General features: G+C 47.6%; 1 protein-coding gene and 1 long non-coding RNA gene across 7 annotated transcripts in view; one reads left to right on the plus strand and one right to left on the minus strand.

Annotated features, from left to right (window-relative positions):
- LOC134957341 (uncharacterized) overlaps positions 1-22,251 on the plus strand; it is a 392,326-nt gene that overhangs the window by 263,929 nt on the left and 106,146 nt on the right. The window lies entirely within an intron of this gene.
- PDE4B (phosphodiesterase 4B) overlaps positions 16,411-22,251 on the minus strand; it is a 726,366-nt gene continuing 720,525 nt past the window's right edge. For all 5 annotated transcript variants that reach the window (XM_063939161.1, XM_063939160.1, XM_063939162.1 and 2 more), the window contains 5 exons: positions 21,108-21,207; positions 20,273-20,427; positions 20,055-20,177; positions 19,438-19,620; positions 16,411-18,394 (listed from right to left, as the gene is read on the minus strand). In XM_063939161.1, coding sequence (XP_063795231.1) covers positions 18,032-18,394; positions 19,438-19,620; positions 20,055-20,177; positions 20,273-20,427; positions 21,108-21,207 — 924 coding nt within the window. In that variant the 3' untranslated portion in view covers positions 16,411-18,031. The remainder of the gene's footprint in view (positions 18,395-19,437; positions 19,621-20,054; positions 20,178-20,272; positions 20,428-21,107; positions 21,208-22,251) is intronic.

Below are 22,251 nucleotides of genomic sequence, written 5' to 3' on the forward strand. Positions count from 1 at the left end.
GTGGTGTGGTCGGATTCCCTGACTGAAAATATTGATACCCTGGATAGGGACAGTATTTTATTGACTATAGAGCAATTAAAGGATGCTTTTCTTTATATGCGAGATGCTCAGAGGGATATTTGCACTCTGACATCGAGAGTAAGTGCGATGTCCATATCTGCCAGAAGAAGTTTATGGACGCGACAGTGGTCAGGTGATGCGGATTCCAAACGGCATATGGAAGTATTGCCGTATAAAGGAGAGGAATTATTTGGGGTCGGTCTATCGGATCTGGTGGCCACGGCAACAGCCGGAAAATCCACTTTTTTACCTCAGGTCACCTCCCAACAGAAAAAGACACCGTCTTTTCAGCCGCAGTCCTTTCGTTCCTATAAGAACAAGCGGGCAAAAGGACAGTCATATTTGCCCAGAGGCAAAGGAAGGGGTAAGAGGGTGCAGCAAGCAACTACTTCCCACGAACAGAAGCCCTCCCCGGCTTCTACAAAGCCCTCAGCATGACGCTGGGGCTGTGCAAGCGGACTCAGGGGCGGTGGGGGGTCGACTAAAGATTTTCAGCACACAGTGGGCGCGCTCACAGGTGGACCCTTGGATCCTGCAGGTAGTATCTCAGGGTTACAAGTTGGAATTCGAAAAGTCTCCCCCTCGCCGGTTCCTAAAGTCTGCTTTACCAACGTCTCCCTCAGAAAGGGCGACGGTATTGGAAGCCATTCACAAGCTGTATTCTCAGCAGGTGATAGTCAAGGTACCCCTCCTACAACAGGGAAAGGGGTATTATTCCACACTATTTGTGGTACCGAAGCCGGACGGTTCGGTAAGACCTATTCTAAATCTGAAATCCTTGAACCTGTACATACAGAAATTCAAGTTCAAGATGGAGTCACTCAGAGCAGTGATAGCAAATCTGGAAGAAGGGGACTTCATGGTGTCCCTGGACATAAAAGATGCTTATCTGCATGTCCCAATTTACCCTTCACACCAAGGGTATCTCAGGTTCGTGATACAAAACGGTCATTATCAGTTTCAAACGCTGCCGTTTGGATTGTCCACGGCACCTCGGGTCTTTACCAAGGTAATGGCCGAAATGATGGTTCTTCTACGAAGAAAAGGCGTATTAATTATCCCTTACTTGGACGATCTCCTGATAAGGGCAAGGTCCAGAGAACAGCTGGAAGTCGGAGTAGCAGTAACCCAAGTAGTGCTTCAACAACACGGGTTGATTCTGAATCTTCCAAAATCTCAATTGACCCCGACGACACGTCTGCTGTTCCTGGGAATGATTCTGGACACTGTTCAGAAAAAGGTGTTTCTCCCGGAGGAGAAAGCAAGGGAGTTATCCGAACTTGTCAGGAACCTCCTAAAACCAGGAAATGTGTCAGTACATCAATGCACAAGAGTACTGGGAAAGATGGTGGCTTCTTACGAAGCAATTCCATTCGGCAGATTCCACGCACGAATATTTCAGTGGGATCTGCTGGACAAATGGTCCGGATCGCATCTGCACATGCATCAGCGGATAACACTGTCACCAAGAACAAGGGTGTCTCTTCTGTGGTGGTTGCAGAGTGCCCATCTGTTAGAGGGCCGCAGATTCGGCATACAGGACTGGGTCCTGGTGACTACGGATGCCAGCCTACGAGGCTGGGGAGCAGTCACACAGGGAAGAAACTTCCAGGGCGTGTGGTCGAACCTGGAGACGTCTCTTAACATAAATATACTGGAGCTAAGAGCGATTTACAATGCTCTAAGCCTGGCAAAACCGCTGCTTCAGGGTCAGCCGGTGTTGATCCAGTCGGACAACATCACGGCAGTCGCCCACGTAAACAGACAGGGCGGCACGAGAAGCAGAAGAGCAATGACAGAAGCTGCAAGGATTCTTCGCTGGGCGGAAAATCATGTCATAGCACTGTCAGCAGTGTTCATTCCGGGAGTGGACAACTGGGAAGCAGACTTCCTCAGCAGACACGACCTCCACCCGGGAGAGTGGGGACTTCATCCAGAAGTCTTCCACATGATTGTGAACCGTTGGGAAAAACCAAAGGTGGACATGATGGCGTCCCGCCTCAACAAGAAACTGGACAGATATTGCGCCAGGTCAAGAGACCCTCAGGCAATAGCTGTGGACGCTCTGGTAACACCGTGGGTGTACCAGTCCGTGTATGTGTTTCCTCCTCTGCCTCTCATACCAAAGGTACTGAGAATTATACGGCTACGGGGAGTAAGAACAATACTCGTGACTCCGGATTGGCCGAGAAGGACTTGGTACCCGGAACTTCAAGAGATGCTCACGGAAGAGCCGTGGCCTCTACTGTTAAGAAGGGATCTGCTTCAGCAGGGACCTTGTATGTTCCAAGACTTACCGCGAATGCGTTTGACGGCATGGCGGTTGAACGCCGGATTCTAAAAGAAAAGGGCATTCCAGAGGAAGTTATTCCTACCTTGATTAAAGCCAGGAAGGAAGTGACCGCACAACATTATCACCGCATTTGGAGAAAATATGTTGCGTGGTGTGAGGCCAAGAAGGCCCCAACGGAGGAATTTCAATTGGGTCGATTCCTACATTTCCTGCAGGCAGGATTGTCTATGGGCCTCAAATTGGGGTCTATTAAGGTTCAAATTTCGGCCTTATCGATTTTCTTCCAGAAAGAATTGGCTTCAGTGCCTGAAGTACAAACCTTTGTCAAAGGTGTACTACATATACAGCCCCCGATTGTGCCTCCAGTGGCACCGTGGGATCTCAACGTAGTTTTGGATTTTCTCAAATCCCATTGGTTTGAGCCGCTCAAATCGGTAGATTTGAAGTATCTTACATGGAAAGTAACCATGCTACTGGCCCTGGCTTCAGCCAGGAGAGTATCAGAGTTGGCGGCTTTATCGTACAAAAGCCCATATCTGATTTTCCATTCGGACAGGGCAGAACTGCGGACGCGTCCTCAGTTTCTGCCTAAGGTGGTTTCGGCTTTTCACTTGAACCAGCCTATTGTGGTGCCTGCGGCTACTAGCGACTTGGAGGACTCCAAGTTGCTGGACGTTGTCAGAGCATTGAAAATATATATTTCAAGGACGGCTGGAGTCAGAAAATTTGACTCGCTGTTTATCCTGTATGCACCCAACAAGATGGGTGCTCCTGCGTCTAAGCAGACGATTGCTCGTTGGATCTGTAGCACAATCCAACTTACACATTCTGTGGCAGGCCTGCCACAGCCTAAATCTGTAAATGCCCACTCCACAAGGAAGGTGGGCTCATCTTGGGCGGCTGCCCGAGGGGTCTCGGCATTACAACTTTGCCGAGCAGCTACGTGGTCAGGGGAGAACACGTTTGTAAAATTTTACAAATTTGATACTCTGGCTAAGGAGGACCTGGAGTTCTCTCATTCGGTGCTGCAGAGTCATCCGCACTCTCCCGCCCGTTTGGGAGCTTTGGTATAATCCCCATGGTCCTGACGGAGTCCCCAGCATCCACTAGGACGTTAGAGAAAATAAGAATTTACTTACCGATAATTCTATTTCTCATAGTCCGTAGTGGATGCTGGGCGCCCATCCCAAGTGCGGATTGTCTGCAATACTTGTACATAGTTATTGTTACAAAAATCGGGTTATTATTGTTGTGAGCCATCTTTTCAGAGGCTTCTTCGTTGTTATCATACTGTTAACTGGGTTCAAATCACAAGTTGTACGGTGTGATTGGTGTGGCTGGTATGAGTCTTACCCGGGATTCAAGATCCTTCCTTATTGTGTACGCTCGTCCGGGCACAGTACCTAACTGAGGCTTGGAGGAGGGTCATAGGGGGAGGAGCCAGTACACACCATGTGATCCTAAAAGCTTACTTTTTGTGCCCTGTCTCCTGCGGAGCCGCTATCCCCCCATGGTCCTGACGGAGTCCCCAGCATCCACTACGGACTATGAGAAATAGAATTATCGGTAAGTAAATTCTTATTATTGGCATTATATCCTTTCCCGCCAGAGGTTAGGGTGCGTTGGGAAACACCCCCTAGGGTGGATAAAGCGCTCACACGCTTGTCAAAACAGGGGCTCTACCCTCTCCTGAGATGGCCGCCCTGAAGGATCCTGCTGATAGAAAGCAGGAGGGTATCCTAAAATGTATTTACACAACATACTGGTGTTATACTGCGACCAGCAATCGCCTCAGCCTGGATGTGCAGTGCTGGGTTGGCGTGGTCGGATTCCCTGACTGAAAATATTGATACCCTAGATAGGGACAGTATATTATTGCCTATAGAGCATTTAAAAGATGCATTTCTATATATGTGTGATGCACAGCGGGATATTTGTCGACTGGCATCAAGAGTAAGTGTGCTGTCCATTTCTGCCAGAAGAGGGTTATGGACACGACAGTGGTCAGGTAATGCGGATTCCAAATGGCATATGGAAGTATTGCCTTATTAAGGGGAGGAGTTATTTGGGGTCGGTCTTTCAGACATGGTGGCCACGGCAACAGCTGGGAAATCCACGTTTTTACCCCAGGTCGCCTCTCAACATAAGAAGACGCCGTATTATCAGGCGCAGTCCTTTCGTTCCCATAAGGGCAAGTGGGCAAAAGGTTCCTCATTTCTGCCCCGTGACAGAGGGAGAGGAAAAAGGCTGCAGAAATCAGCCAGTTCCCAGGAACAGAAGCCCTCTCCCGCCTCTGCCAAGCCCTCAGCATGACGCTGGGGCTTTACAAGCAGACAGGGAGGCAGTTTTGGAAGCCATTCACAAGCTGTATTCCCAGCAGGTGATAATCAAGGTACCCCTCCTGCAACAGGGAAAGGGGTATTATTCCACACTGTTGTGGTACCGAAGCCGGACGGCTCGGTGAGACCGATTTTCAATCTAAAATCTTTGAACACTTACATACAGAGGTTCAAATTCAAGAGAAGGGGACTACATGGTGTCTCTGGACATCAAGGATGCTTACCTTCATGTCCCAATTTACCCTTCTCACCAAGGGTACCTCAGGTTTGTGGTACAGAACTGTCACTATCAGTTTCAGACGCTGCCGTTGGATGGTCCACGGCACCCCGGGTCTTTACCAAGGTAATGGCCGAAATGATGATACTCCTTCGAAGGAAGGGAGTTTTAGTTATCCCTTACTTGGATGATCTCCTGATAAGGGTAAGATCCAGGGAACAGTTGGAGGTCGGTGTAGCACTATCTCAGGTAGTGTTGCGACAGCACGGTTGGATTCTCAATATTCCAAAATCGCAGCTGGTTCCGACGACTCGTTTTCTGTTCCTAGGGATGATTCTGGACACAGTCCAGAAAAAGGTGTTTCTCCCGGAGGAGAAAGCCAGGGAGTTATCCGAGCTAGTCAGGAACCTTCTAAAACCGAGCCAAGTCTCAGTGCATCAATGCACAAGGGTTCTGGGAAAAATGGTGGCTTCCTACGAAGCAAGCCAATTCGGCAGATTCCACGCAAGAACTTTCCAGTGGGACCTGCTGGACAAATGGTCGGGGTTGCATCTTCAGATGCATCAGCGGATAACCCGGTCACCAAGGACAAGGGTGTCCCTCCTGTGGTGGTTGCAGAGTGCTCATCTTCTAGAGGGCCGCAGATTCGGCATTCAGGACTGGGTCCTGGTGACCACGGATGCCAGCCTGCGAGGCTGGGGAGCAGTCACACAGGGAAGAAATTTCCAGGGCTTATGGTCAAGCCTGGAGACATCACTTCACATAAATATCCTGGTGCTAAGAGCCATTTACAATGCTCTAAGCTTAGCAAGACCTCTGCTTCAAGGTCAGCCGGGTTGATCCAGTCGGACAACATCACGGCAGTCACCCACGTAAACAGACAGGGTGGCACAAGAAGCAGTCAATGGCAGAAGCTGCAAGGATTCTTCGCTGGGCGGAAAATCATGTGATAGCACTGTCAGCAGTATTCATTCCGGGAGTGGACAACTGGGAAGCAGACTTCCTCAGCAGACACGACCTCCACCCGGGAGAATGGGGACTTCACCCAGAAGTCTTCCACATGATTATAAACCGTTGGGTAAAACCAAAGGTGGACATGATGGCGTCCCGTCTCAACAAAAAACTCGACAGGTATTGCGCCAGGTCAAGGGACCCTCAGGCAATAGCTGTAGACGCTCTGGTAACACCGTGGGTGTACCAGTCAGTGTATGTTTTCCCTCCTCTGCCTCTCATACGCAAGGTACTGAGAATTATAAGATGGAGAGGAGTAAGCACTATATTCGTGGCTCCGGATTGGCCAAGAAGGACTTGGTACCCGGAACTTCAAGAGAGGCTCACGGAGGATCCGTGGCCTCTACCTCTAAGAAGGGACCTGCTCCAGCAAGGACCCTGTCTGTTCCAAGACTTACCGCGGCTGCGTTTGACGGCATGGCGGTTGAACGCCGGATCCTGAAGGAAAAAGGTATTCCGGATGAAGTCATCCCTATCCTGATCAAAGCCAGGAAGGATGTAACCGCAAAACATTATCACCGCATTTGGCGAAAATATGTTGCGTGGTGCGAGGCCAGTAAGGCCCGACGGAGGAATTTCAACTGGGTCGATTCCTACATTTCCTGCAAACAGGAGTGTCTATGGGCCTGAAATTGGGGTCCATTAAGGTTAAAATTTCGGCCCTGTCAATTTTCTTCCAGAAAGAACTAGCTTCAGTCCCTGAAGTGCAGACATTTGTAAAAGGGGTACTGCATATACAGCCTCCTTTTGTGCCTCCAGTGGCACCTTGGGATCTCAATGTAGTTTTTGGGTTCCAAAAGTCACATTGGTTTGAACCACTTAAAGATGTTGGCCCTGGCCTGGGCCAGGCGCGTGTCAGAATTGGCGGCTTTATTCTGTAAAAGCCCTTATCTGATTTGCATACGGACAGGGCGGAATTGAGGACTCGTCCTCGGTTTCTCCCTAAGGTGGTTTCAGCGTTTCACCTGAACCAACCTATTGTGGTGCCTGCGGCTACTAGGGACTTGGAGGACTCCCAAGTTGCTAGACGTTGTCAGGGCCCTGAAAATATATGTTTCCAGGACGGCTGGAGTCAGAAAATCTGACTCGCTGTTTATCCTGTATGCACCCAACAAGCTGGGTGCTCCTGCTTCTAAGCAGACTATTGCTCGTTGGATTTGTAGTACAATTCAGCTTGCACATTCTGTGGCAGGCCTGCCACAGCCAAAATCTGTAAAAGCCCATTCCACACGGAAAGTGGGCTCATCTTGGGCGGCTGCCCGAGGGGTCTCGGCTTTACAACTTTGCCGAGCACGCTACTTGGTCAGGGGCAAACACGTTTTGCTAAATTCTACAAATTTGATACCCTGGCTGAGGAGGACCTGGAGTTCTCTCATTCGGTGCTGCAGAGTCATCCGCACTCTCCCGCCCGTTTGGGAGCTTTGGTATAATCCCCATGGTCCTTACGGAGTTCCCAGCATCCACTAGGACGTCAGAGAAAATAAGAATTTACTTACCGATAATTCTATTTCTCGTAGTCCGTAGTGGATGCTGGGCGCCCATCCCAAGTGCGGATTGTCTGCAATACTTGTACATAGTTATTGTTAACTAAATCGGGTTATTGTTGTAGTGAGCCATCTTTTCTAGAGGCTCCTCTGTTATCATACTGTTAACTGGTTTTAGATCACAAGTTATACGGTGTGATTGGTGTGGCTGGTATGAGTCTTACCCGGGATTCAAAATCCTTCCTTATTGTGTACGCTCGTCCGGGCACAGTATCCTAACTGAGGCTTGGAGGAGGGTCATAGGGGGAGGAGCCAGTGCACACCAGGTAGTCCTAAAGCTTTACTTTTGTGCCCAGTCTCCTGCGGAGCCGCTATTCCCCATGGTCCTTACGGAGTTCTCAGCATCCACTACGGACTACGAGAAATAGAATTATCGGTAAGTAAATTCTTATTTTTAGTAAATGACCGATTTCTACCAAATTCCTGGCGTATTTGACCGATGGTGTATTGATTCGTAATTTTTTCCTAGGACTTCCAAAATAATACGAATGCCCTCATCACTGCCGTGATTTGAGTTTAGTAAATTCCCGAGATGACACTTTGAAGAAAAAACACCATCTCGGTCAAAATCGGGACCTTAGTAAATATACCCCACAGTCTCATCCCCCAAATTGTTATATTCTGAGGAGCAAATGTTAGTTCTGTGTTAGTGAAGGTGCAATGTTGATCGCAGAGCTGAAGTACTTAGGTGCCCACACTTATCAGGTCATAGTCTGCTGCTGTATTGCCAGTCAGCCCCATGTGGGCGTATTTACAACCGGTTCTGATCATGCTAATGAGAATTTTGTGTTCTAACACAGATTCTACTACTTCTATCTCTTGCGCAGCGAGTGCCCTGTGAGAGGTAAGAGCAACGTCCACGTTACAGGCTCTGAAGTGATTGGGAACCCTTAAAAAAAGTCACTCTCCCTCGAAAGGAACTACTATAGTGCGCCATGTAATAACTTGTAATAATCGGCTAGGAAACGGTGCCCCTTGAATGGACTTCTTCAGTGTCCTCTCTAAGAGTTCCTGGAGTGGGTGTAATGAGAGAGAGGTGCAGGGAGGCTGTTCTACTCTCCTGGAAGTAGGGAGGAGCGCTGTGAAATTTGGTGGGACATCCTGGGATAATTGTTAAGTAGCTCTTGCAGGGGCGGATAGGGATGGAAAACCAGCCCGGGAAATCTCTGGAAGCAGCCCTAATGGAGGCGGGGTCTGTTAAGGGAGCGGGATCCCTTCTCATAGGCCTGTTTCAGAGTTTGACGCAGCTGCAGCCTTCCGTGCGTCTTTTGCTGCCCTGACTTTATGCTAATGATGCTACAGTGCCTTTCCCTGATGTACATCCAAATATGCAAGGGCCGAGATGCCCCCTGCCAGTCTCTACAGATGCTGCAGTCATGCTTTGTGCGTCTTTAGACGCCACCATCGGTCACACCATTGTAACGTTCACCAGCGCTATGCTAGGTGCAGATCATCTCTCAGAATATGTGAGCAATTCAATGTCTCTATACGTAAACACCTTCAGCAACACACCCATACTCTGTTATATCTACGTCTGATTAACCAACCCCCTGTAACCCCACAGGAATGCCCAACACATTTCTAATACACTTCTTGGTGCAAGCGTCTGACTGTACTGCAACTCTGTAGGAACACCATTGAGGTGCATGCATGCCGGGTGCAACTCAGATGCAAGCGCAGATTAAAAACATTGCACAAGGAAAAATAAAAAACACATTGGCCCCCACAGGAAACAATAAAACGAATTGGCCCCCACAGGGGAAAAAAAATAAGAATTTACTTACCGATAATTCTATTTCTCATAGTCCGTAGTGGATGCTGGGAACTCCGTAAGGACCATGGGGAATAGCGGCTCCGCAGGAGACTGGGCACAAAAAGTAAAAGCTTTAGTCTAGCTGGTGTGCACTGGCTCAACCCCCTATGACCCTCCTCCAAGCCTCAGTTAAGATACTGTGCCCGGACGAGCGTACATAATAAGGAAGGATCTTGAATCCCGGGTAAGACTCATACCAGCCACACCAATCACACCGTACAACTCGTGATCTGAACCCAGTTAACAGTATGATAACCGTAGGACCTCTGAAAAGATGGCTTCCAACAATAAACAACCCGATTTGTTTGTAACAATAACTATATACAAGTATTGCAGACAATCCGCACTTGGGATGGGCGCCCAGCATCCACTACGGACTATGAGAAATAGAATTATCGGTAAGTAAATTCTTATTTTCTCTGACGTCCTAGTGGATGCTGGGAACTCCGTAAGGACCATGGGGATTATACCAAAGCTCCCAAACGGGCGGGAGAGTGCGGATGACTCTGCAGCACCGAATGAGAGAACTCCAGGTCCTCCTCAGCCAGGGTATCAAATTTGTAGAATTTAGCAAACGTGTTTGCCCCTGACCAAGTAGCTGCTCGGCAAAGTTGTAAAGCCGAGACCCCTCGGGCAGCCGCCCAAGATGAGCCCACCTTCCTTGTGGAATGGGCTTTTACAGATTTTGGCTGTGGCAGGCCTGCCACAGAATGTGCAAGTTGAATTGTACTACAAATCCAACGAGCAATCGTCTGCTTAGAAGCAGGAGCACCCAGCTTGTTGGGTGCATACAGTATAAACAGCGAGTCAGATTTTCTGACTCCAGCCGTCCTGGAAACATATATTTTCAGGGCCCTGACTACGTCCAGCAACTTGGAGTCCTCCAAGTCCCTAGTAGCCACAGGTACCACAATAGGTTGATTCATGTGAAACGCTGAAACCACCTTAGGGAGAAATTGAGGACGAGTCCTCAATTCCGCCCTATCCGAATGAAATATCAGGTAAGGGCTTTTATAGGATAAAGCCGCCAATTCTGATACGCGCCTGGCTGAAGCCAGGGCCAACAGCATTACCACTTTCCATGTGAGATATTTCAAATCCACTGTGGCAAGTGGTTCAAACCAATGTGATTTTAGGAACCCTAAAACTACATTGAGATCCCAAGGTGCCACTGGAGGCACAAAAGGAGGCTGTATATGCAGTACCCCTTTGACAAACGTCTGAACTTCAGGCACTGAAGCCAGTTCTTTCTGGAAGAAGATCGACAGGGCCGAAATTTGAACCTTAATGGATCCTAATTTTAGGCCCATAGACAATCCTGCTTGCAGGAAATGTAGGAAACGACCCAGTTGAAATTCCTCCGTAGGGGCCTTCTTGGCCTCACACCACGCAACATATTTTCGCCAAATGCGATGATAATGTTTTGCAGTTACATCCTTCCTGGCCTTGATCAGGGTAGGGATGACTTCATCTGGAATGCCTTTTTCCTTCAGGATCCGGCGTTCAACCGCCATGCCGTCAAACGCAGCCGCGGTAAGTCTTGGAACAGACAAGGTCCCTGCTGGAGCAGGTCCTTCCTTAGAGGTAGAGGCCACGGGTCCTCCGTGAGCATCTCTTGCAGCTCCTGGTACCAAGTTCTTCTTGGCCAATCCGGAGCCACGAGTATCGTTCTTACTCCTCTCCTTCTTATGATTCTCAGTACTTTTGGTATGAGAGGAAGAGGAGGGAACACATATACCGACTGGTACACCCACGGAGTTACCAGAGCGTCCACCGCTATTGCCTGAGGGTCCCTTGACCTGGCGCAATATCTGTCCAGTTTCTTGTTGAGACGGGACGCCATCATGTCCACCTTTGGTTTTTCCCAACGGTTTACAATCACTTGGAAGACTTCTGGATGAAGTCCCCACTCCCCCGGGTGGAGGTCGTGTCTGCTGAGGAAGTCTGCTTCCCAGTTGTCCACTCCCGGAATGAACACTGCTGACAGTGCTATCACATGATTTTCCGCCCAGCGGAGAATCCTTGCAGCTTCTGCCATTGCCCTCCTGCTTCTTGTGCCGCCCTGTCTGTTTACGTGGGCGACAGCCGTGATGTTGTCCGACTGGATCAATACCAGTTGACCCTGAAGCAGAGGCCTTGCTTGACTTAGGGCATTGTAAATGGCCCTTAGCTCTAGGATATTTATGTGAAGAGACGTTTCCATGCTTGACCACAAGCCCTGGAAATTTCTTCCCTGTGTGACTGCTCCCCAGCCTCTCAGGCTGGCATCCGTGGTTATCAGCATCCAATCCTGAATGCCGAATCTGCGGCCCTCTAGAAGATGAGCCTTCTGTAACCACCACAGGAGAGATACCCTTGTCCTTGGAGATAGGGTTATCCGCTGATGCATCTGAAGATGCGATCCGGACCATTTGTCCAGCAGATCCCACTGAAAAGTTCTTGCATGGAATCTTCCGAATGGAATCGCTTCGTAAGAAGCCACCATTTTTCCCAGGACTCTCGTGCACTGATGCACTGACACTTGTCCTGGTTTTAGGAGGTTCCTGACTAGCTCGGATAACTCCCTGGCCTTCTCCTCCGGGAGAAACACCTTTGTCTGGACTGTGTCCAGAATCATCCCTAGGAACAGTAGACGTGTTGTTGGAATCAGCTGTGATTTTGGGATATTTAGAATCCACCCGTGCTGACGTAGCACTACCTGAGATAGTGCTACTCCGACCTCTAACTGTTCCCTGGACCTTGCCCTTATCAGGAGATCGTCCAAGTAAGGGATAATTAATACGCCTTTTCTTCGAAGAAGAATCATCATTTCGGCCATTACCTTGGTAAAGACCCGTGGTGCCGTGGACAATCCAAACGGCAGCGTCTGAAACTGATAACGACAGTTTTGTATCACAAACCTGAGGTACCCTTGGTGAGAAGGGTAGATTGGGACATGGAGATAAGCATCCTTGATGTCTAGAGATACCATATAGTCCCCTTCTTCCAGGTTCGCTATCACTGCTCTGAGTGACTCCATCTTGAATTTGAACCTTTTTATGTAAGTGTTCAAAGATTTTAGATTTAAAATTGGTCTCACCGAGCCGTCCGGCTTCGGTACCCAAACAGCGTGGAATAATACCCCTTTCCCTGTTGTAGGAGGGGTACCTTGATTATCACCTGCTGGGAATACAGCTTGTGAATAGCTTCCAATACTGCCTCCCTGTCGGAGGGAGACGTTGGTAGAGCAGACTTCAGGAACCGGCGAGGGGGAGACGTCTCGAATTCCAATTTGTACCCCTGTGATACTACCTGCAGGATCCAGGGGTCCACTTGCGAGTGAGCCCACTGCGCGCTGAAATTCTTGAGAAGGCCCCCCACCGTGCCCGAGTCTGCTTGCAGAGCCCCAGCCTCATGCTGAGGACTTGGCAGAAGCGGGGGAGGGCTTCTGCTCCTGGGAAGAGGCTGCATGGTGCAGTCTTTTTCCCCTTCCTCTGCCCCGGGGCAGGAACGAGCGGCCTTTTTCCCTCTTGCCCTTATAGGGACGAAAGGACTGGGTTTGAAAAGACGGTGTCTTTTTCTGCTGAGAGGTGACCTGGGGTAAAAAGGTGGATTTTCCAGCCGTTGCTGTGGCCACCAGGTCCGATAGACCGACCCCAAATAACTCCTCCCCTTTATACGGCAATACTTCCATATGTCGTTTGGAATCCGCATCACCTGACCACTGTCGCGTCCATAACGTTCTTCTGGCAGAAATGGACATCGCACTTACTCTAGATGCCAGGGTGCAAATATCCCTCTGTGCATCTCGCATATATAGTAATGCATCCTTTAAATGCTCTATAGTTAATAATATACTGTCCCTATCCAGGGTATCAATATTTTCAGTCAGGGAATCCGACCAAGCCACTCCAGCGCTGCACATCCAGGCTGAGGCGATCGCTGGTCGCAGTATAACACCGGTATGTGTGTATATACCTTTTAAGATATTTTCCAGCCTTCTATCAGCTGGTTCCTTGAGAGCGGCCGTATCAGGAGACGGTATGTTTTGATAAGCGTGTGAGCGCCTTATCTACCCTAGGGGGTGTTTCCCAACGTGCCCTAACCTCTGGCGGGAAAGGGTATAGTGCCAATAATTTATTAGAAATCAGCAGTTTTTTATCGGGGGAAACCCACGCTTTATCACACACCTCATTTAATTCATCTGACTCAGGAAAAACCACTGGTAGTTTTTTCACACCCCACATAATACCCTTTTTTGTGGTACTTGTAGTGTCAGAAATGTTCAATGCCTCCTTCATTGCCGTGATCATGTAACGTGTGGCCCTACTGGACATTACGTTTGTCTCGTCACCGTCGACACTGGATTCAGTATCCGTGTCAGGGTCTGTGTCGACCATCTGAGGTAACGGGCGTTTTAGCGCCCCTGACGGTGTCTGAGACGCCTGAACAGGCACTAATTGATTTGTCGGCTGTCTCATGTCGTCAACAGTTTTTTGCAAAGTGCTGACATTGTCACGTAATTCTTTAATTACTACCATCCAGTCAGGTGTCGACTCCCTAGGGGGTGACATCACTAACACAGGCAATTGCTCTGCTTCCACATCATTTTCCTCCTCATACATGTCGACACAATCGTACCGACACCCAGCACACACACAGGGAATGCTCTGATAGAGGACAGGACCCCACTAGCCCTTTGGGGAGACAGAGGGAGAGTTTGCCAGCACACACCAGAGCGCTATATATATACAGGGATAACCTTATATAAGTGTTACTCCCTGTTATAGCTGCTGTATTTATATATTAGCTGCCAATAGTGCCCCCCTCTCTGTTTTACCCTGTTTCTGTAGTGCAGGACTGCAGGGGAGAGTCAGGGAGCCGTCCTTCCAGCGGAGCTGTGAAAGAAAATGGCGCTTGTGTGCTGAGGAGAAAGGCTCCGCCCCCTTCACGGCGGCCTTTTCTCCCGCTTTTTTCAGGAAACTGGCAGGGGATAAATGCATCCATATAGCCCAGGAGCTATATGTGATGCATTTTTTTTAGCCATATAAGGTTTTTATATCGTTTTTATTGCGTCTCAGGGCGCTCCCCCCCAGCGCCCTGCACCCTCAGTGACCGGAGTGTGAAGTGTGCTGAGAGCAATGGCGCACAGCTGCAGTGCTGTGCGCTACCTTATTTGAAGACAGGAACGTCTTCTGCCGCCGCTTTCTCCGGACCTCTTCGCTCTTCTGGCTCTGTAAGGGGGCCGGCGGCGCGGCTCCGGGACCCATCCAGGCTGAACCTGTGATCGTCACTCTGGAGCTAATGTCCAGTAGCCAAGAAGCCCAATCCACTCTGCAGTCAGGTGAGTACGCTTCTTCTCCCCTTAGTCCCACGATGCAGTGAGCCTGTTGCCAGCAGGACTCACTGAAAATAAAAAACCTATTTAAACTTTTACTTCTAAGCAGCTCAGGAGAGCCACCTAGCTTGCACCCTTCTCGTTCGGGCACAAAAATCTAACTGAGGCTTGGAGGAGGGTCATAGGGGGAGGAGCCAGTGCACACCAGCTAGACTAAAGCTTTTACTTTTTGTGCCCAGTCTCCTGCGGAGCCGCTATTCCCCATGGTCCTTACGGAGTTCCCAGCATCCACTAGGACGTCAGAGAAATTATATAATATAGCTTTTTGTATTAGTTTGTTTCAAATTTCCATTGATCTTTGGAAGGCCAAGTGACACCAATAGGTTTTATAATTATTGGCTGTAATATTTACTGTATGTAGCGTTGGCATATTCTATAGCACTTTCTTTCAAAATGCGACCTTGAACTTCCTGCTGTGATGCCTTTAAACAGTAATAAAATAAGCTGGCTGTATGGATAGACTATAGAGCTTCTGTTAGTGTGCTGAAAGCTGGTAGAATTCCTCTTTGATGATGTCACAGGAAGTTTCTGAAAAGCGCACTGAGATGCCAGTTAATGGGATGTTGTTTCTCATTATTGAATATTTATGCCCAGAAGATGACTACTTTCTTAAAACCATAAAGGAGGGTGAATTTTGCTCCCTCCCTTACACAATAAACATAACATTGTTTTATACAGTATGGGGTGTAATCAATAGCTGTCGGAAGCTGCCGTCTTGTCGGAAAGACGGCAGCTTCCGACAGATTTCCGTCGGAAGGGGTTCCAACTTATTCAATATGGGCTGTTTTTTCCCCGACAAGTTGGGAATTCCCGACTTGTTGGAAAACACGTGGATCGGCGGAATAGCTGCCGATCTGTGTACTTCTGTTGGAAACGGGGCCAAATCCGACAGGTTTTGGCCCCGTTTCCGACCGTCTCAATCTGACTTTAAAAAAAGTCGGATTGAGGTGAGGAGACAGGGGAGCGGTGCGTCGGGCTATGGGGAGCGGGGCAGGAAGGTACCTTAAGACAGGCATCCCCCGGCCAGGCACCTCTCTCCCTGCAGCGCTCTCCGGCCTGCACTGGACTACACGGCTGAGTGCAGTGATGTGCGGCTCCATCCAGCAGCTCCCTGTGATCTTGCACACGAGGAGCTGCTGACAGCAGCTGCACGGACGCCTGCCAAATCCGTCAGTTGGATTTTGCTGCTCTATTGAATAGGGCTTGTCGGATCCATTCCGCCAAATGCATGTCGGAATGGATCCGACTGTTATTGAATATACCCCTACAGTATGTCTGTTCAGTTATCTGTTTAATGCAGACGTTCCCAAACGCGGTTCTCAAGGCACCCCAACGGTCCTTGTTTTAAATGTATCCATGCTTGGCCACAGGTGACTTAATTAGCACCTTAGTCAATTTGATTTAGCCATCTATGCTGAGCCATGGATATACCTAAAACCTGGACTGTTGGGGTGCCTTGAGGACCGCGATTGGGAACCTCTGGTTTAATGTGTAAGTCCATTCTGAGTGCATAGTTATGATATGCCAAGCTTTACAGTCATCAATCAAATCTTCTGGAATAATTTGCATGTTTGCATCCTGAAAGCAAACACCCTGCAGAGCAGGTAACACAACATGTAGTTGAAAGAGGGAGGGGCTAAGACAGACGGCCCTAATGTGCAAAGAACCTGATCGCTTACAAAGTGCTTCCATCTGCGACGGCAGGTGGCCAGGCAGCCCCCACAACGGTGCCCAATAATAGATGACAATGCAGTCATTGGATTCTCATGCTTCTCATTTATTCACTTCATATAAAAAAAAAAAAAATATCTGGTAAGAATGCATTGTTGCACAATATACAATACTTCAACACACCTTTGTTGTGTGATATTTCTCAGAATAAAATCTACACCTGGAACAGTGTCGACAGACATACAGACCCCGTTGTTCATGCTCCCACTCCAGGTACGGAGCAGTTACTAATTAGACCAAGACTTCAAACATCGTACAAGCCAAGACGGATATAGGGTTGTTGTTTTTTTTTCAGGATGTGAACAATTTTTTTTTCTTTTTATTAGAAAAAGCAGCACATCAAAACAAAATAGTTATGTTTTAGTTATTATAATATCAGGACAACAGTTTTCAGAGTACAAGTTAGGGAAAGGGAAAAAATATATATAAACGATTAATCAAATCAGTACCAGGAATCCATTCAATCATTTTATAGCTCAATGTTCTGTTTTATGTTGGTCTCGCCCAGGCACTAGCCATAGGTTCTTTGGGGGAGGGGGGAGGGGGGCACGGTTCCGATCGATTCTCTAATAAAGAAAAAAATTACAAGGAAAAAGAATGCAACTCTCTATCTAGAGTTTAATACACAATCAACACCACCAATGACAGGCAATGTCAATTCATATAAATTAATAACTTACAAAACAGTACATTATTTACATAATAGATAATAAATACACTGTTATAAACAGTAAAGTACGTGTTGGGACTCAAGGCAGTGCAATAAAAAAATCGTGTTGTCGGGGAGTGGGGAGAAACTGAGATCATGCAGAACGTCGTCTGGAACACATCACATTACACGGCGCCTCCTGATACGTATCCTCCAATGTAGTGAATGCACGTGGTTCATAAAAAACAGAAAAAACAGCTACCTCTTTTATATTGTGCAGAATAGATATATTCCATAGAACGCAAAAAAAACCTCAACACGGATCTTTGTAACAAGCAAAGTGTGTAATGACCTAAGGTGGGTGGAGATAATGACACTGACCAGCGATGGAAACCATCTCTGTACGATTCTTAGTAACTGCAGTAAAGTCACATATATTGCCTACAAAAAAAGGAAGACTTCTTCTTCTTTCCAGAAGGAATACACATATACACACGTTATCTGTCCTGCGCACATTAAATATTGTGTCATTAATAGGCATTTCAGAGACAATGGAAGTTTTACAAAAAAGGCACAAAACGTCCTCAAACATTTGGACAGGGTTTGAACATAGACACTAGAAATTAGTCATCGGTAGGTCTATTAGGTTTAAGGTTTCAAAATCTTGTGGTAGAAAAATCTCTCAGTTTTGTGTCATTATTTTTTTCTTTTTTTTCTTATAGAAACAGTTCGGTGACCATTCACGCCGTTCTCAGAACAATGTGCGTTTACTTTTGCTTTTCCGCCCGCAGATGATGCCAAATCATAACGTACATCATCCGGTAGTTTCCTGAGCTATCCCTTCACTCCAGAATCCTTTAGCCACAGCTCCACTGACGAGCAGCAGGAAAGATCTTTTGGCAAGGCTTGACCGAGGCCCAAGATCAAGATTACATGCTTGTCAAAACCGACAGCGTGTACATGTTCTCCCGGTTCCAAGTTCTCTTCCAGGCCGGACCTATGTGTCCAGGGGTGACGTATCGTCCGTCAGTAGTTCAGGGTCACCCTCTGGCGAGTCCCCAATTCCCGGATCGACAATGTGAAGTGTCTTTGTACTGCTGTAATAACTGATACAATCCCCCTCTTTGTCGTGGCCTTCTGAGTCTTCTTCTTCAAGGGTCAACTCAAAGTGGAACTTTTCCGAGACTCCAGGGCAGTCCTTGTCCTGCTCGTCAAAGAGAGGAGAAGGACTCTGAGGTATCATGCTTTGGTACCAGTTCCTATTGTCCTCCAATGTATCCAAAATATCCTGAGCATCGGGCTGGACCAAATCTGCCCACGTTTCCCACAAAGGATGAACAATGTAGTCAATGAACCCAACCTGGAGAAGACGGAGAAAAAGGACAGTTAGTTTTCTCTTCAAATATTGTAACACAGGAAAAACAACAGAACAAAAATAATATACAAGTGTTTTGAATTGAAATTTGGTTACATTGTTTTTTTAGAGTCAATGTTCTAATTTAACAACATTACTCCAGGAAAAGGGCTTTTATTAGGCATTATCTACTATCTGAAGAGGCATACCATTACCAGATAACCGTAATGGGTTGTGAGATGTCTTATGTTAAAAACAAATAAACCTGCTTTAAATAAAGTAAAATAAAACATGTACAGAATGATCACATTGGGCAATTTGTCTGATGTCCTATCAAATCCCCCAGCACAGAACCATATGTGAAGCCAAATCGACCCAAGTTTTTAACCACTTTTGTTTTTTTTCTTCTAAAAAATTAGAAACTTTTTTTAAATGTAATGAAGTCTAAAAAAGTTTTAATAATCTAGTCAAATATTATATTATAAGAGAAATTACACGCAAAAAAAATATAATTTTTATATATATATATATATATATATATATATATAATACATACACACACACACATACATCTTTATCTCTAGGGGGTGTCTAGCACCCCCCACTCCCAACACTCATGTCCATAGGCCCTCACTGTAAAATTAGTTCCCACCCCTCTCCCATCAAAAATAACCCACCCCAGTGGAAAAAAATCCCCAGCATTATCAAGCCCCACCCCCTAGTGGTAATACATCCCGGTGGCAAAGCCCCTACTCTTACCCAGTGTTAACGGACCTCCACTGTTTAGTGACCCCCCCCCCCCCCCCGCCGCCTTCCCCATTAGTCACTATAAATGTAATTTATTATTTTAAAATATATCCACCCCCCCAGTCAAAATAAAACTTTGTGGGGCAGCAATCGCAATAGTCAAATGACCAGAACTGCTCAATGTGATTGTGGAAGCCAAATTGAGCACAGATCTAGCTCTCTGCAAAAACAAATGGATCTGCCCATACGTCGGTGTATGTCAGCACTGAGATTCTCGGTACATGTACGAGTTGGGGACGTACCTGTGATTTTTCCACTGAAGCGGTGTGTTTGTCACACATGGGGCTGATCTCCATGCCTCGTTCTCGCTCCTTATCCCCCTGCTGGAAGAACTCTTCCATTATCCTGTCTGTCCACTGCCTGTACAGTTCCAGAGATTTTGTAGGATTGCTTAAATCTGCACAATGCACCATATTCCTGAGAACCTGAAATCAGAAAACACCCCAAGTTCAGTCGCTGAGTTCCAAGTTTCCCTTCGTGCATGGAACAGTCTGAAAACAGGACAATTGCTTTACTCTCCCATATTCTACTTAGGAAATGAGGTGTTTATTGGATTCTCCTGACGTCATCTAGCTATTTGTATCTGCACTCTGTTCCATCTTTCATTACAGTATCCTGGAAACCGGAGCGTTTGGGAAGGACACCTAACAAGCCAGTCACTGACTCGCACTGCTCGTATGGACGTTTGTCGGATAATCCTGCTGGTGTGATTTATTAAATCCGGGGATAATTTCTGATCTGGTTCTAGAAGGGAATGTCTCCCTACAGGTCCTGAGCTGGCTGGTGCCGGAGTGGCGGCATTAACTGCAGGGACAGACGTGTCTGCCTCCCCAGGAGTGAATTCTATATTTATAATTACCTGTATGCGGTCAGTGTAGTTATCCAGGAGGAGGACGCCGGAACTGGTCACTTTCTTGGTTTCTACCATAGTTTTCAGGTCAGCCAGCAGGCTCATGTGCTTGGACATGTCTGTAGCTAGCACCTGCAAAGACATGACGGAGGTTACGGTACATTCTGGCAGATCTGTCACCCCCCCTCTCCTCCTCTATCGATGATCGTAACGTCCAGAATCCTTACCATGTCTATAACCATTTTCCTGAGTGACTGCCGCTGCTTCTTGGTGAGATTCTGAAAGATGTCGCAGTGTTCTTCCTGTAACAGTTTGAACCCCACGGCTAGGTGGTGATTCTCCAGTACGGATTCGTCGTTGTACATCAGTGCAAGTTCGGAATCTGCAGGGAAAATTGTGAGTCGGTCACCTCCTGTGCAAGGTCCTTTGTCCGAGCAAATCCTTCAATATCAGGGTGTATTTCAGCTGACACTCTATCAGGAGCTAGCAACCTGGACAAATGTATGGCCAATACAGGTTTACAGTAATGTCACCAGGAATTAGAGGATTGAGGATGAATTGTTGCACAGCTAGGGTGGGAGTCTGGCCAAATAACTTGGGTACAGAAAACCAGTATACAGATGGAGCCCTGCTCATATATCCCTTTAATAGGACTAATTGAGCCAGTGCCGTCAGACTTAATCCCCCGCTGTAATGAGTTAATCCCCTGCTGCATTGTTCTCTCTGTATTGTATTGCAGCTGAGAACAATAGATGTAAGGGTTTATGCTAATAAGCCTTGGTGCACCTAGGCACAGCAGAGAATTCTAGATAAGCGAGGCTCCATCTCTATGTACATAGGAGAACTTCTGTTGCAACATTTAATGGTCCTATACCAGGAGCAGCGTCCCCCATTACGCACTGCTCGATACGCAGTACACTAAGTGCTAAAAATATTACAGGACACGATATGGTCACGTGAGTACGGACTTTACAGCTGACCTCAGCATCGCAGAATACCTTTGGTAGGTTAGACCCCTGTGATATGCGAGATATGGCTCATAGCGGTAAGACGGAAACTTACTTGTGTTGATGAGAAACTGGTTGGAGACGCCAGGGTGATCTACATCGTGAATGGCGGCCGCGAATATTGCAGCGAGGATTTCCAGGTCGGTGAAGACAGCCTGCAGTAAGTAAAAATGAAGTTAGTTAAGAAAAAAACAACATGATCTAAACACTACTTGCAAATGAATAGTCATACTCTGAAAATGAGGGGAAAAATGTCTTAAAGTGGCCCCACTGCCTACATAGAGAAGAGGCCTCAGCATTGGCAATAGGTCATAATTAAATGAGAGGCAGTAGCGGATCTTGCCATGGGCAAGCAGGACTTTTGCCCGGGGTGCCGCCTTCCGGAGGGTGCCGGCGCCGTCCAGAGGGCGCCGCACCATGGCAAGATCTGCTACTGTTTGGCAGTGTCCCCCGCTGTGAAGGGAACTAGACGCTACCCGTCTAGTTTCCCTTCGTGGAGAGGACCTTTGTTGTGCAGTGCACAATGACATCATCGCGCACCGCACAGCATTGTGGGACTGGCACAGATGCTAGGGGTCATAATTGACCTCTAGTGTCTATCTATGCTGTGCTATGGGAGAGACGTCATGACGTCTCTCCCATAGATCTGAGGAGAGGAGCGGCGCCAGCGGAGGTCTGCAGCGGTCGGGAATCAGGAGCGGGGATAGTTAGTATTCATTTTTATTTTTTATTGTAAGCGGCGCTACTGTACAGGGGGCTTAACCGACCACGCCCCTGTATGAAGCCACGCCCCTATTTTCCGCCCGGGTCGCCACAAGGGCTAGAAAGGGCCCTGATGAGAGGCTAAATGAATGTTGGTTCAGCCCACAAAATGGGCGTTTTGTCGGTGCTGATGCCTTATGCTGGGTACACACTGGGCGATTCATATTGGGTGTTCAATCGAACAGCCGTTATATCATGAGAGGGTTGGCGGGTCTATACAAAAGATATGTCTGTGAAACGACGTCATTCACAGACGTATTGTGTCAGGGGCCCGATGCAAATTACTTGTTTGAGACTCCTTCAACTGTTTTTATAATACTAATAGAAACTAAAAAAAAAAATCTGGAAAACTGTTTTTGAGTAATCCGGAGCATTCAGCGCACACTGGGCGCTAGGCAGGAGTCTATGTTGCCTGATGGATGAGCTGGCTCTGCCTA

Source organism: Pseudophryne corroboree, chromosome 9 (assembly GCF_028390025.1).
Source record: "Pseudophryne corroboree isolate aPseCor3 chromosome 9, aPseCor3.hap2, whole genome shotgun sequence".
Classification (NCBI taxonomy): Eukaryota; Metazoa; Chordata; class Amphibia; order Anura; family Myobatrachidae; genus Pseudophryne; species Pseudophryne corroboree.